Here is a 14,727-nt window from a genome sequence, read left to right on the forward strand (position 1 = left end):
TATATAAAAATTAGGAAATATAATTAATATTTTTATTTTTATTAAAATTGTTAGCTAATTATTATTATATTCTTTATTTATATTATTGATTAATTTCTCTAGAATTTATTATTCTTCATTTATTTCTCTCTTTCTTTTTTACAATTGATACATGCAAAATAATTAAAAAAATTAAGCAAAGGTAAGGATATAATTGACAAAATAATAGTTATTATCAATTGCATTAAAATTTAAAAATAATAGATAAAATATATTTCTTTTCTAAAAAATGACAGTTAAAAAATGCAAAAATGAAAATTAAATCCCAATGTCCTAAATAATAATAAAAAACTTCTTATGATACAATTTAAATATAGTACATTAGTTATAAAAATTAGCATTATATTGATAATTTGATATTCTTTGAAATCGGTAAGGGTCTTATTAAGGCGTGTTTCAATCGTATTAATGGACCTATTGGTTAATGAATCAATAAATATTTTTTATAAAAAAATGACGAGAATATATCAATAAAATGCATTAGTAACATTTATAATATATATATATATATATATATATATATATATATATATATATATATATATATATATATATAAAACTGTTTTCTAGCATTATGTTTTTGATAAAATTATATTATATATACCTATTAAAAAATGATAGCATTATTGACACCTATATATGTTTTTTTATCATCACTAAATTCAAAAGGAGCTTAATAGATATATATTATAAGTGTAAAAATTATTACACTATTAATTAATCAGATCATTCTTAACATCTCTTTTGAAATGATTATTATAAAAATTAATAAAATTTTAAAAATAGTAATTTAGGATTGAATAACATTATTTATTCGTTCAAAAATATTTAATCACCACTACTTTTTTCCTTTCATATATCAATGGCTTCTATTTTACTGTTACACTGTTGCAAATTATTCTACAAATAACATTTTCTGATAAAAAAAGAAATATATTTGAGAATTAGTTATAACAAGTTTGGACTTGCAAGGAACGTCACATAATGTCCTAAAAATTGGGTTTTATGAAATATGCCGGGTTCTACCAAAAAAGGTGTGGCACGCACGGTTTCCTCCTAGTCATCATGTGGGTCTGTTGATCAGTCTATGGTTAGTCATCATGAATTGTTGTTCTTGTTCTCAAAATATATGCTGCTAGCTAGTTGGATAGTATGTTGCCATGCATATTCTTTGGGGTATTAAAAATTGACTCTGAACTTCAGTTCTGGGTTTTGGGAACTATTCTGGATTTTAGTTACTTTTCTCTGTGAGTAAGAGCTACCAAAAGTTGTACCATAAAAGATGCCCAAAGCATGCATACTGACTTTTCTGGTAATTCCTTGTTTTGTTTTGAATAGTGGAGTTGGAAACCCCTTTATAGCATTAGGCCACTATAAACAAGTACTTTAGGTACACTGCTTCAGTTGAAGATTTGAAAGAGATTGATGTGTCCAAATCTTGATTCCAACTGGGTGAGGTTCATAATAATAAGTTTCAAAATGGCTTGTGCAATAAGGACTGAAACAGCATCTAGTATGGGTCTAAATTGCAAAATCACATTATATATAGAGCTTTCCTTTACCCGCCCCATGATATTTATCTTAATATCTCCCACGAACCCAGCAAGTGAATTAATGCTATGGCAGCAGAAACTAAATTATAGCAGCGATAGATCGATATGAATAGAAATTAGCTTAGATAACATATTTATGATATGAATTAATGTAATCATATATGGTGGTACGCTTATGGTGAACGTTTAATTTTTAGCTGGGTTGGAAAACTCTCGATCATAAGCAATAGATTTTGGTTCTCCAAGTTAATTCAACTTAATTAAGTCTACTTTCTTTAAATTAAGCAAATTTAGTTCCTCCATGACTTTCTTTTACCTAAAATTAACCTTCACATTCTCATTTTCTATCTAAATACTTGATGAGTTTATGATGGATTAATTTAAGATGTAACATTTTTAAAAGTTTACAAGTCAGAATTTAGTGAAATTTTGAAGAAAAAAAATTAAAGGAAATTATAAGAAGTGGGATTAGGGTTTAAGAGGGGAAAATTGGAGACATTTTTTTAGGTGAAATATCTTGATGCTTTCATTAGTGAGTTTTGAATGGAAGGTTTTAAAACAATATTTATGAAGATATTGAGTTGAAAACGAAAACTTGAGGATTTCAAGTAAAAAAATTGACAAAATATTAAATTAATTTTGTCACAATATATTATTAATTGTTTGTTAACAATTATAAGTGTATTTTATTCTCTAAAATATATTTTTGATTTTTGTTTACTTTAGATGAGTTTTTTTTTGTCTCAATTAGTTTTGTTACATATATTAGACAAATGTTAACAATTAGGAATATTAATTAAGAAACTTAAATTATAAATATTTTTATTAAAGGCGAGAAATTGTGTTGTTCATAATTTTTTATTTACACAATAAACATTTTTTTCTTTTAATTTTTTAATTATTATCCTAATGATACAGCAAGAAGCCTTTATCTTATAGTATAGTTTTGTTTGTGTATTAGGATGGTTAGATCTTCACATGCATGTGGAAAGATATTCATTCAACAAAGTAATAAGCAGACGAAGCCGGTCCCCGACAATGCTCACTAAAAATGTTTACATAAGAAGATGGAAGCACATGATGGCAGCAATGTTGTTAGCAATTGGAGTAGAGTTTGTGACCCTACTCAAAAGGATTATGTCCTTAAATAGAAATGGAGTGGTCCAGGCAAAATGTCAAATAATAAAGGTGGAACTTTAAAGTTCTTTCTTTGCATTTATTTATGGATAGAATTACATTAATGTAGTTAGGTGGAATGCTTTGATGATTCATCTGTATCGCAAAATAAAGTAAATCAACTGCCACTAATGCTAATCCATTTCTTTGAGTGCAATTCAAGCCTAATACGAAACCTCATAATGGTAATTTATGGTTCAGTGTTATTTTAATGGAAATATAATTTGAACACTTCGGCTACTACTACTTTCTAGAATGCATGAATAGTTTTTGGTATCAATAATAACGACTTGGGCCTACTCGCATGGTTTGTCAATACTGCAATGGGGAAGGAAGGCTAAGGATCCCTACCATATCCGATTCTAAGGAGATAAGAGATATATATGTAATATGATCTATTTTTTTAGAATAATTACTTTAAAAAATTATATATATATATATATATATATATATAATAAAATTAATGTTTTAATGATTAAACTTAGTGATATATACAGATTACTTTTTCGTTATTAACATTAGAGTCACGAAAGTCTTAGTAATATTTTTTCTATAAAAAATCACATATAAATTATTTCATTATAATTTTTTTTGTACCACAGTGTATTTTTTATTAGTTGACAAGGAAAAATCTTTTACACTGACAAATCTATATAAATTAAACTTTTTTCATCAAGAAAAATGAGAGGTTCTATCCAAATTAAGCAGAAGCTCAATATCTTTCGGGCAATGTAAATTTATAGTTGCAGATGTATAAAAGCAATTGATTTAGAAAAAATTCTTTTTTTCCTGCTTGGTCGCCTGCTAAACTTTGTTCATTGGTTATTGAAACTTGAAGTTTTTTCATTATTATTTATAATAAATAAATTTAGAGCCTGAAGAATTTTTCGAAGCTAGAGATCGCCCGTGAGACGATATGATATAATATTTCGGAGAAGAGAGGGTGGAAAAAACTAATGAGATTAGGCATTCATTTTTAAATTGGATAAAAACATATTTTAATGCAAATTTCTTTATCCTTAATTGTCAAAATAAATAATACTACAAAATAGTACAAATATTTTTATTAAAAATATGTTTTAGTGGAGAGAAAGAAACAAAGTTCAAGGTGATCACGTGGCCGTGGCTCTAGTACAGGAGCAGGAAATGGAACAGTAAAATGTGAAAGATGGACAAGGTAGATGTTTAAATTGAAATTAAAAATGCTGTAGGTACACTTTAATATTAATCTAATGAATAAAAATAAAAATAAGAATTATGATCTTTGATTACTTTTATCTCAAAATTATTTTTTCATCTGACAATTAAAATGCACAAAATTGAAACGCATGAAGGTGGATTTCTAAATTCTCTCTCACATTACTCTTTGAAATGTGTTATCTCATGGCAATAAAAAAAAAATGGAACTCACATTGTTCAAATGGTTGTTTCAGTGGCAAGAAAATGGAAGGACATAATGGTTTGAATACTTTAGAGTGCCTCAGAGGGAGATTACTAGCTGAGAGACATGCTTCAAGGGTAGCAAAAGAAGAAGCAGAATCATTGGGCAACAAGGTAATTTTCACACATTGCTACTTGTTTCATTCATGAGACAACATAGATTAACGAAAGAAAAATGGCATTACTATTGTGTTTTCTGAAGCATTCTAGTTTTTATTTTATTTTATTGGAAGCATTCTAGTTTTTGCTAGCTTTATTCTGGGATTTTATTTCTCCCTCCCTAACATTGAAAAAGAAATCTTGGGTGGTTCAACAGTTTGTTGAGCTGGAAAAGAAGCTTAAAGAAGAGATAAAACTAAGAGACAAAGCAGAAAGAAAGCTTAAACTTTTAAAGAAGAAGCTTGAATGTTTCAACAATGTGACCACCCCATCATGGCAAAAATACCATTCGTCTGAGAAATGCGAAGATTCTTGTGGATCATCCTTGTCTAGTGCTGTTTCTAGAGATTCAGAAGCAAATGAAACGAAGCTAGTTCATACAGTAAATCCAGCTTTGTTAGAAAATGAAGTCCACAACCACAATGTAGCAGAAGAATGTGTACTTGTTCAGACCCAAAATAGTCCATTCACTACCAAAGATTGTAATTCAGACCCAAGTAACTTTCTCCCGCAAATTCTGGGCAATAATCCAAATCAGAGCTCAGATAATTTGAAGAATGATGGAAACAGGTGTCCAAATTGAAACTGGAATCATTGCATTTTTGACGAAAAATTTGGATCTTATAATTAAATTTATTGGCTGATTCGTTTGGCTCTATGTCAGGCTTTCACTTTCAAGCTCAAAATCATTGGCAGAAGGTTATAATTCTCAGGGTACCGATGATTGTAGCTCAAATCCAAGCCCAACTGAAGCTTTCCCTGAAAATATTTGCCATAACTCAAATCCAATTCCAAGTTAATAATAGCTAGCAGGTATTACATCCGAACATGCATTGCGGAGACATTATACTGAGTAGTTTTTATCCTTCAATTTAATTTCTTTGTGATGGCTACCAATTTTGAACTTGGGATCTGTTTCAGGCTTTAAACTCAAAATCATCATAACTTACTGTCCCTAGTTGCTGTGACTTTTCCAGTAACATAACTGGCCACTCGTAATAAAAACCATTTAATGGAAGAGTACTTGAAGCTCTAGAATTAAGTTGGGAACAAAGTCAAATCATTTAAGTTGCCCAAATTAACCTTGCATATTGAGATAGTAATAATGCAAAATTGTTTCTATATTAATGAATGTTTGGAGGAAAGATAAAAAATATAGAATGCAAATTAATTAGATGGGAACATCATGGACCGTGTGGCCCTTGCTTATAACTAACAGAAAGCTCTTGTGAGTTATGGTTTTGTTTATCACAGAAAGCATGTGAAGTGGGGATTTGGTGTTAGTTCTAGGATTTTGACTTTGGGGTACAACTCTTTGGGCCATGCTGTTTTCTTTTGCCTTTCTTTCTACAGTGTGTGCACTTCTGGAAAATTTCGATTCATTGAATGCAGTCATCACTTGATTCCTGTGAGGTAGTAACTTCCATTTACAATATTATCATAGTTGGACTTGCTGGTTTGTAAACTGAAAAATCATAACAAGGGAATTTTATGATTTGCTGCTTTAGCATACATTACTGGTCACTTGGCAACTATCACAAACATTCACACTGGCTGGACAAACGTACGTGCCCACATCATGGATGATTTAAGGGTGTAAAGTCAACCAACTTTGTGTTCAAGTTTACTTAAATGAATTAAATTTAAAACTTAGAGTTTGTCTTGATTAGATCTTCTTTACTAGATTTTCCTTCAATAATATTTTATTTTTTAATTTAATATTTACTGTATGCTTCTATATTAAAATGTAAAGTAAAATTATGATAAAATATAATTTTATATTTATAAAAATGACTAAAGATTAGAGAATTGACATTAGGTAAATATTTTGTATAATTTTTTTTATAAAAATGACTAAATATAATTTTTTATGATGAAAATGATAGTTTTTTTTGGATAAAATTTATAAATATTTATCTACAATATGACTCTTGAAAATTGACATTAGGTAAATATTTTGTATATAAGATGATAATAAATAAAGTTATAATTTTAAGGTAAATTTAATCAATGAAACTATATTTAAATGAAATATATGTGTGATCATCGAGCACATAAATTAGTTGATCAAGTACTCAATATGGATTTATGTTAAATATTTAAAGGATAATTTTATCACAGGATTGAACATGATTTTTTTTTTTCAGAAGATATTTGTGATATCAAATTGAATTGACAAATCTTTTGCATTGACATGTTCATTAAACTCCAAATTGCATAAGAGTTTTAGCAACTTTTATGGTATTATCTAGTGAAATATGCTCAATAGATGAATTTAATACTTCTGAACTTACTTCCTTTTAATTTGACTCAGATCTCTCGTCATTCTTATTTTCTAATTTGCTGGATTCCACCTTGCTCTTGACTTCTTTCACCAATCTCTTTCTCAATCATCAATTTTTGTAAAAAATAAATCCTTGATGAAGTAAATACCTTGGCATTGTTGGCCTCAAATGGAAAAGAATTACATAAATTTGGAAATGAAATCTCAAGAATTAGAGTTAAGGTTTCTAAAATTAGGATTTAGGGATATGAAAGCGATACGAAGATATAGGTGTCATATAATCATTCACATCAACTCCATATCATATTATATGAGGTAAGTTGAATGTCACTTTCACAAATAATAGAAGTAATGGAAGGATTATGCGGAAATGAAAAATGATTTTTGAGAAATTCATTAAAATCATAAACTTTTGAAGAATAAAAAATTAATTTAAACCATTGGGGTATAAATAATATACTAGCTAGTTAAAGAGTTGTTGGGCATTTTAGTCTTACTACCTTGGAAATAAAGGAAGCATGATGACTTGCTTCACAAAGAAAGATCAGCAATTGACCTTTGACAAGTAACATGCATTCTAATAATCGAGCATCCCATGTACTAGTGTTACTGTATTATTAAATGTTCTGTTGCAAAAATTTTGCTAGCAATCCAGATCTTCTAGAGTCTTAAAAATTAAATTGCCTCTCGCAAATGAATTAAATTCAGTTTTAATATTTTATCATTAAATAAATTATTTTCAATAGAATTAATTGAGATCTTCTATGTTTTGAAAAATTAGGCAAGACATTGAACATTCAAGCAAATCTCAATAATGTTTTAAAAAATAAAGTCAAGTATGCATTAGTTATCTTAAATTCTTCATAAATTTTGAAGATGTATATGGATAATTATAAAAAAAAATATGACAAGGTTAAAAATATTATCTATTAACTTGTTCAAAAGTACGAAAAATTATGAGAATGGGCATATGATTCTCACAAATTTGTAAGGATTAAGTTATTAATCTCAATGACGTCTCATTTTTTTAGTGTGTGATTAAAATGCAAAAATATTTATTTTATTTTTATGGTAAATAAAAATAGAAATATGAAAAATTCAAAAGTAATTACCGTTAATAAAATAATATGAACTTTATGTAATAAGTCATGGTCATCAAGTCATATCTCATATGTACGGTTTTCATTTATGAAATTCTGTTATTAAAAAAGAAGACATTATTTGTTCTTATTGTACATACAGGACCTTAATTAACGATCAAGAACCATATGCTTCTCTATCATAATCTTAACGAATTCCGTTGTGCTTTTTCTTTTGTCTATTTATTTTATTAATAATTTTACACAAAATATTCCATATAAGATGCTATAATCTTAAATATCTCTACCACTAGTATGCTATCATCTTTAAAATATGCTAGTGAGGAGTTGCATAATATGCATGAGACATGTTTAAATGTAAGTATAATCATTATAGAAAAAAAAACTTTAAAACATCTCTTAATTAAATTTTTAATAATATACTCAATATGGATTGAACTTAGGTTCATTTCATGTAATGATTTATCTTGATGTAATAATTGAATTAGTTCCAAATCACAAAATGTTAACAAAAGTCAAGACTAGAAACATTCTTAGAGCATCTTCAATGAGAATTTTTTGAAAGATTTTTTAAGTGTAAAAGTTGATTCTTATCGTTTCTTCCATTAAAATAAATATATGTGATAATGAGAATTTCTTAAAAATAAAATATGTATTTTCTATAAGAAAATATTTATTAACAATAAAAAAACAATATTTATTTGATACATAACAATATCATAATTAAACCATAATTAAGTGAAAATAAAAAAAATATAAAAGTATGAGTTTCTTAAAGTTCTATAAAAAAATTTATCATTTGAATAAAATTGTATATGAATTCCTTATAATGATATGACACTTTAAGAATTACAAAAAATAATGTAAGAATCATAAAAAATAATTTAAAAAACTTACTTAAAAAATTAGATTAAATATGCTCTTAATATACACCTATAAGCCGTGGATTGAGTTTAAAATAAAATTATCCAGCCAATATCCTAAGAAAACCTATTATTGCTTATGAGAGGCCATGGGTCTCATACTAGGTAATTTAGCTCACCTTACATCTCTATTAATATCATCGATGTCACTATATCATGTAAGTATTTAATATACTATTATTGTGATAAAGTTTTTATTGATTTTGATAGGTCGGTATTTCATGGTGTCTCAACCTCATTAGAGAATTACGTGCATGTTTTGAAAATTAGATAGAAAAATACTTTTAAGCAAACGTATTTTTTTATAAAATAATCAAAACCATTACTTTGGTTTTTATTTTATTTCTAATCATTGGATTACATTAAAACACACACATGTCACAATAATTTTAATTAAAAATTAATTAAACATGTCTTGTCTAGATTAAAAAGACATTAGACCTGAATTTACTTGGACACTTTCATAAACATCCACTGCAATTTAGTCTCAATCAAACAGTCCACCATAAACATGTCACCTTAGTCTATCTCGAAAAAATCAAAGTTCATTAAAACCCTTTAAAAATAATTAAAATACAAAAAACATCAACATCAGCAGAAAAGTATGGGAGAAATTTGAGGATGAGTATATGTTACTATCATTAATAATTTCTTTTGGATCTATGTTTTGCATGTTTCCACATCGACTGAAGTTGAGTTGACAAGCCCACCTGCTAGCCTGACTATTCATTGAAAATCTTTTAATACAATATATATGATGTATCATGCGGTCCTGTTTTCAAACTATTCTATGAAGAGCTGACATCCAAATTTATGATAGGTGGAACCCATACAGAACTATCATTCACTTTGCCAACATCCATTACCACAATATATAATGGATAAATCCGTCCTAAAACCTCTTTTATATCCATAAACCATTGCGGGCTAACTAATACACGTTCACCAAATTATCAGATGACCACAACTTTATATTGTTGGTTGAGGAATTAGAAAACCCTAGTCTGTTGTTGTATACAGAGAATGCATGCATGATTTCAAGTTCCAAGATGTCTTATCCAAGTATCATATATTTTTGTGATGGCAACAGCTGAAGTACCTCGTGACCCTTCCCTATCATAACTTTCAAAGCTTATACCAAAAGGGTTAATCTCTTGTAACATACCAAATTAAGGTTTAAATCTCACTCAAAAGATATCCTTGCATTTAGTATTTAATTATGTTTCGAATAAAATTGTGTAAAAAAAATATTTGTGGGAGAAAAAAAAAACTTTCAAAGCTTACCATGACATATGCTGGTGGGTGAGGTTCATCAAACAGGGCTTGCTCTCTTGGTAGTACAAATCTAAATTTGAGTAAAAAAAAAGAAGAAAAAAAATGCAGATTCATGATGCAGTGAGTCGGTGGTGACAGAAATTCCAGGCTGATCCGTATCGTAATGAAATGACTACACAGGAGAAATTGGGTGAATGAATTTGGTACTGCATTGGTAGATATACTAGATATGACCTGGCTTTTAATGTGGTCCATTTTCTTTTCCTGGTAAAATTTGTTAGGTCAAAGCAAACGTGAACTTTGCCTTTTCACTTAAAATCTATTTGACCATCCTGAAACATTTTTGTCCACAAAATCAATTAGGTAAATAACCGTTAAAAGAATCAATTTTAGACATATTTTACTACTCATATTTTATAATTCAATTCCTAATTTTCTTTATCAGATATTTACACTTTTCTTAAAATTCAGACGTATAGGAATCTATAATATGTTCGGTTCCAGTTTCAGACGTGATTTTTCGCAGAAATTAATAATTATAGCTTATGTATCTCAATTCTCAAATGTAACTCCGTTATTTTTCAACGAGTTTTCAAACACGCTACTATTCTCAAGTAAAACAAATTGATATTTAACAGAAATCTCGAAAGAACTACTATTACAGTTGAAAGATCAAGTGCATGAACCCATGGTAAGAGGGTCAGCAAAACCCGTGGGTCCTAGACTCTAGATCTAGTAAAGTCATGAATGATCACGAAAGTTAAACCAGGGAAAAAAGATGACGTTTACCCAGAAAAATGGAAAGTGGAAATTGTAGACAAGCAAAGTTACCTAACAATGAGGATCATACCCTTTTTAATGTGATGGAACTGAAATCCCAGCCATGAAAACCTTGGGAACCCACAAGGTCACAAAGCATTAAAATCATGTGGGACAAATGAAAGGACACGAGTTACAATGTCAGACTTTGTAGTTTAAATCTCTTTTCATTTTCTCATCCTTAGATCTAGCCTTAGTGCTCTGAAGATCCTCTGCCAAAAAGATCCAAAACCCTTTTCTTATCCTTTGTTTCCTTTTATCACTCAAATCTTAGACCAACTCTGCCATATTGAGTCTTTTATGTGCTTTTACAGCTAAGTCTGTTGCTGAAAATTGGCACAACTCCAAGCTCCAAATGCATGCAGCTCAAGTTCAAGGTACATAGAACCAACACGCCTCAGTATTCTCTGAACTTTCGTGAAAGCTACTTGCTTTTCTCATCCCAAGGTACACTTCTCAGTTAGTTTGGCCCATACCAATTTGATTTTTAGCTAAAAGTTGTTCTTATCCAATGATGTCTGCTTTTTTCCTAGGTATATAATATATAAACAACTTCAGTAAAAAAAAGATCGTGTGAAGCATAAGCTGCTAAAGAAAAACTTGATCTTTTTATTAATACTTTAAAGGGATTGCCAAAAAAAACTATGGTTAGATTCTGCTGGAGACCAGCTGCGGTGGGTGATGATGGAGATGTGAATGGTCGAGTTGAAGGGCTGCTATGGTACAAGGATTTGGGGAACCATCTTTATGGGGATTTCTCAATGGCTGTGATTCAAGCTAATAGTTCGTTGGAGGATCGTAGCCAACTTGAATCTGGACCATTGACTTCGGACTATTTGGGTCCTCAAGGAACCTTCATAGGTGTATATGATGGTCATGGTGGCACCGCAGCCTCGCAGTTTGTCAGTGACAATCTTTTCTGCAATTTCAAGAGTATGTTATGCCCTTAACTTTATTATATAAGCATATGTGTATTTATTGGAAGTATAGTTGTTTTTTATTTCTCTCTGATGCTTTTCTAATGAATTGAAGACTTTGAAAAGCCATTTATATATTCTTCCTTAACCCATGTATTCAAAACTGTAACCATTCACAACCAATACTGTAAAGTAGCATAATTAGGACAACTAGACCCTATTTTTGACAGTGAAAACTGTTACTGATTATAAGTATAAAGACCTATTTGAAAATCAAATTGAAACAAGTATCATGTAGGAAGACAAAGTTAAATTAAAAACATGGATGTTTAAGAAACTTCCTCCATAACAAGCATAATTTCGTTCTCTCATTATTAATATCATTTGTGGCGATGCAATTTTCTGTGTGAAACAGATTTTGCAGGTGAACATCAAGGCATATCGGAGAATGTTATACAAAGAGCCTTTTCAGCAACAGAAGAGGGTTTTCTGTCTGTTGTGAGGAAACAGTGGCTAAGCAAGCCACAGATTGCATCCGCAGGTACATGTTGTTTGGCGGGGATAATTTGCAATGGCATGCTATACGTTGCAAATGCGGGAGACTCGAGGGCAGTGTTGGGGCGAGTGGAGAGAGCAACAAGGGAAACAACAACCATTCAATTGTCTGCAGAGCACAACGTTAACATCCAAACTGAGAGAGATGAAGTTCGGACAAAGCACCCTTATGATCCACAAATCGTGGTTATGAAACACAATGTTTGGCGTGTGAAAGGCATCATACAGGTACAAATTTGAGATATTCATAGCACTAGTTGTTAATGAGGAAGATTTTTAGTGATCTTTTCTTTGTCCAAACTTCAATTTTGAAAAAAAAAATTTAGCATTTCTCTAAAATTAACTGTTTATTCTAGAGCCAAACCCTTTAAGCAAGAAGACTCAAACTCTAAAGTAAAAGTTAATTTGTTTATATACCTATATGGAGAATGATGAGTGTCATTGCATGATTGGTTATGACTGACATTGTTGAGAAGGCTATAAGCTACTACTACAACAACAAAAATCATGTCAATTCCAAGTTAACTGATTTATCCTTTGCAGGTTTCAAGATCCATAGGTGATGCATATCTGAAGAAAGACGAATTCAACAGGGAGCCTCTACCGAACAAGTTTAGACTATCAGAGCCCTTCTCTAAGCCAATTCTTAGTTATGAACCAGCAATATCAGTGCATAAACTTCGCCCTGAAGATCAATTTATCATCTTTGCTTCTGACGGTTTATGGGAGCAACTCAGCAACCAAGAGGTTGTGAATATAGTCAGCAATAGCCCACGGAATGTAAGGTTCCTTTACCTCCATTGCAGTATGTTCTCTTATCATGCAATGCAAGAGTCCTTTATGAATATTAATGTTTTGTGATTCATGTAACAGGGAATTGCTAGGCGGCTTGTGAAAGCTGCGCTTCGAGTAGCGGCTAGGAAGAGAGAAATGAGAGTCTCAGACCTTCAAAAGATTGAACAAGGAGTGAGGAGACACTTCCACGATGACATCACAGTTATTGTTGTATTTCTAAATCACAAACTCATTGATAATAGCTCTCTCTTGGCTTCTCCTCTTTCAATTAAAGGAGGTGGCTCAGCCAGTTTTTAGTTCAAACAATTATGCGCTTCCTGTTTACAACAGAAATTGTTACCTAAAGAGGAAAAAGAAGATACGCAAATAACAGTAACATCACACTACCACAACCGCAGCATACTTTTCCATGTCCTTAAAGCAGTTTGTGATTATTGTTGAAGCTTGAAGATTGTCATGGTTTAAATCTTTCAAAACCTATGGTCAAAGGATATACTAAAAAGAGGTGCATCTACACAGATTGTTCCCAACTCCACCACCAAAAAGATAAACAGAAAAGTCATTGGTAGTTTTATAATAACTCACATACCATATTCTACCAACTAAGTTAGATCCCTTTAACAAGTTATTGGTAGTATGATAACATTGTGCTGACAGAAGAATTTATGTAAATAGTAACAATTTACATATATGGAGACTAAAATAAAGCAATTATCACTATAAACAATCAGCTTTAAAATCTCTCTCTAGTCTGTACCGTTAACTTTGTGCTGATAGAAGAATTTATGTAAATATTAGCAATGATGACATTGTGCTGATAGAAGAATTTATGTAAAATGGTAACAATTTTCCGACTTTTGTTCCGTTTTATGATCTGGTTAACGAGAAATATATTTTTGTGCAATCTTGTGTTTACTACGGCGAATCTACACCCTCAGGACGCTCAAGAAAGGGCACATGATAGCTAAGCTTGGTAGGCATTGCTGTTGCTGAGTTCTTTTTATGGTAACGTATTCGATATATTTCCCACACCACGAGCCAGCACCGAGGACAATGGACAAGAAAAACGTTGTATCGAAAATTTGTTGCTTCTCTAGCTTGCGATTTTGAAAGTTCAAAACGCTAGTAGTGTTAAATGCTGACTAAACCAAAACATTTATCAGTGAGAGTCAGAGACGATGTGTTGCTTTTGGAAACAATTGAATTTTTTTTTTTTTTGCTATTACATATCATTCATTATTCATTGACCTGTAACTTCTTTTTGTACTGTTATAAATAAAACACAAGGAAAAAAATTAATGTAAAAATAATTAGAAGAAAATGTTTACTATAAATTTAACACTATTATCGGTCACTTTTTGTTAGGAATCACGTTATAAATACAATTAATGAACCTTCCTCGTGTAGACAAGTTGGCTCAAGAACATACGGAATTGGATAATTTTCAACTCTAATAGTCCTGTAGTGCCATAGCCCATCAATAGGGAGGTGCAAAATTTAGATTTTTAAAAAAAATCAAACCATGCCCCTTTATAAAAACAGTTCAGTTAATCAATCATTTTTATAAAGTAATTCAGTTTTTTTTTCTCAAAACACTTCAATTTTAATAATTTAATTAATTGATTTTGGATCAGTTCAATTTTTTTTCACACTCCTATCAGGAATACACCTCATTTAGCTCACTCTGATAAG

At 30.2% G+C, this 14,727-nt stretch overlaps 2 protein-coding genes and 1 long non-coding RNA gene across 5 annotated transcripts; all 3 read left to right on the forward strand.

The window, feature by feature from the left end:
- Positions 1-1,048: 1,048 nt before the first annotated feature.
- On the forward strand, positions 1,049-2,925 carry LOC121174119 (uncharacterized). Its single transcript, XR_005889934.1, has 2 exons — positions 1,049-1,129; positions 2,554-2,925. It is a non-coding gene; the product is annotated as an uncharacterized lncRNA (long non-coding RNA).
- A 1,082-nt stretch (positions 2,926-4,007) lies between these two features.
- Positions 4,008-5,968, forward strand: LOC100781865 (uncharacterized). 2 transcript variants are annotated; one of them, XM_014771461.3, is made up of 4 exons: positions 4,008-4,102; positions 4,202-4,322; positions 4,525-4,937; positions 5,032-5,968. In XM_014771461.3, the coding sequence occupies exons 2-4, from the start codon at positions 4,212-4,214 to the stop codon at positions 5,165-5,167; spliced, it is 660 nt and encodes a 219-aa protein (XP_014626947.1). In that variant the 5' UTR covers positions 4,008-4,102; positions 4,202-4,211; the 3' UTR covers positions 5,168-5,968. The 2 variants fall into 2 exon arrangements, with proteins under 2 accessions (XP_014626947.1, XP_014626946.1); XM_014771460.3 differs by lacking the exon at positions 4,008-4,102 and having other exon boundaries at positions 4,111-4,322.
- Positions 5,969-10,595: 4,627 nt separating this feature from the next.
- Positions 10,596-13,424, forward strand: LOC100791448 (probable protein phosphatase 2C 79). Of its 2 annotated transcripts, none has more exons than XM_006604482.4 (5): positions 10,596-11,215; positions 11,302-11,701; positions 12,101-12,468; positions 12,784-13,020; positions 13,114-13,424. In XM_006604482.4, the coding sequence occupies exons 2-5, from the start codon at positions 11,413-11,415 to the stop codon at positions 13,330-13,332; spliced, it is 1,113 nt and encodes a 370-aa protein (XP_006604545.1). In that variant the 5' UTR covers positions 10,596-11,215; positions 11,302-11,412; the 3' UTR covers positions 13,333-13,424. The 2 variants fall into 2 exon arrangements, with proteins under 2 accessions (XP_006604545.1, XP_003554346.2); XM_003554298.5 differs by having other exon boundaries at positions 10,610-11,215; positions 11,421-11,701.
- The last annotated feature ends 1,303 nt before the right edge of the window (positions 13,425-14,727 follow it).

Source organism: Glycine max, chromosome 19, assembly GCF_000004515.6.
Source record: "Glycine max cultivar Williams 82 chromosome 19, Glycine_max_v4.0, whole genome shotgun sequence".
Classification (NCBI taxonomy): Eukaryota; Viridiplantae; Streptophyta; class Magnoliopsida; order Fabales; family Fabaceae; genus Glycine; species Glycine max.

What these genes read in the sequence shown, in the direction of transcription:
- LOC100781865 (XM_014771460.3), top strand. Translation starts at nt 4,140, where the DNA reads ATGTGTTATCTCATGGCAATAAAAAAAAAATGGAACTCACATTGTTCA. An exon ending in CAGAATCATTGGGCAACAAG is followed by an intron (nt 4,323 to 4,524) that starts GTAATTTTCACA and finishes GTGGTTCAACAG; the next exon opens with TTTGTTGAGCTGGAAAAGAA. An exon ending in TTGAAGAATGATGGAAACAG is followed by an intron (nt 4,938 to 5,031) that starts GTGTCCAAATTG and finishes GCTCTATGTCAG; the next exon opens with GCTTTCACTTTCAAGCTCAA.
- LOC100791448 (XM_006604482.4), top strand. Translation starts at nt 11,413, where the DNA reads ATGGTTAGATTCTGCTGGAGACCAGCTGCGGTGGGTGATGATGGAGAT. An exon ending in TCTTTTCTGCAATTTCAAGA is followed by an intron (nt 11,702 to 12,100) that starts GTATGTTATGCC and finishes TGTGTGAAACAG; the next exon opens with ATTTTGCAGGTGAACATCAA. An exon ending in TCAGCAATAGCCCACGGAAT is followed by an intron (nt 13,021 to 13,113) that starts GTAAGGTTCCTT and finishes TTCATGTAACAG; the next exon opens with GGAATTGCTAGGCGGCTTGT.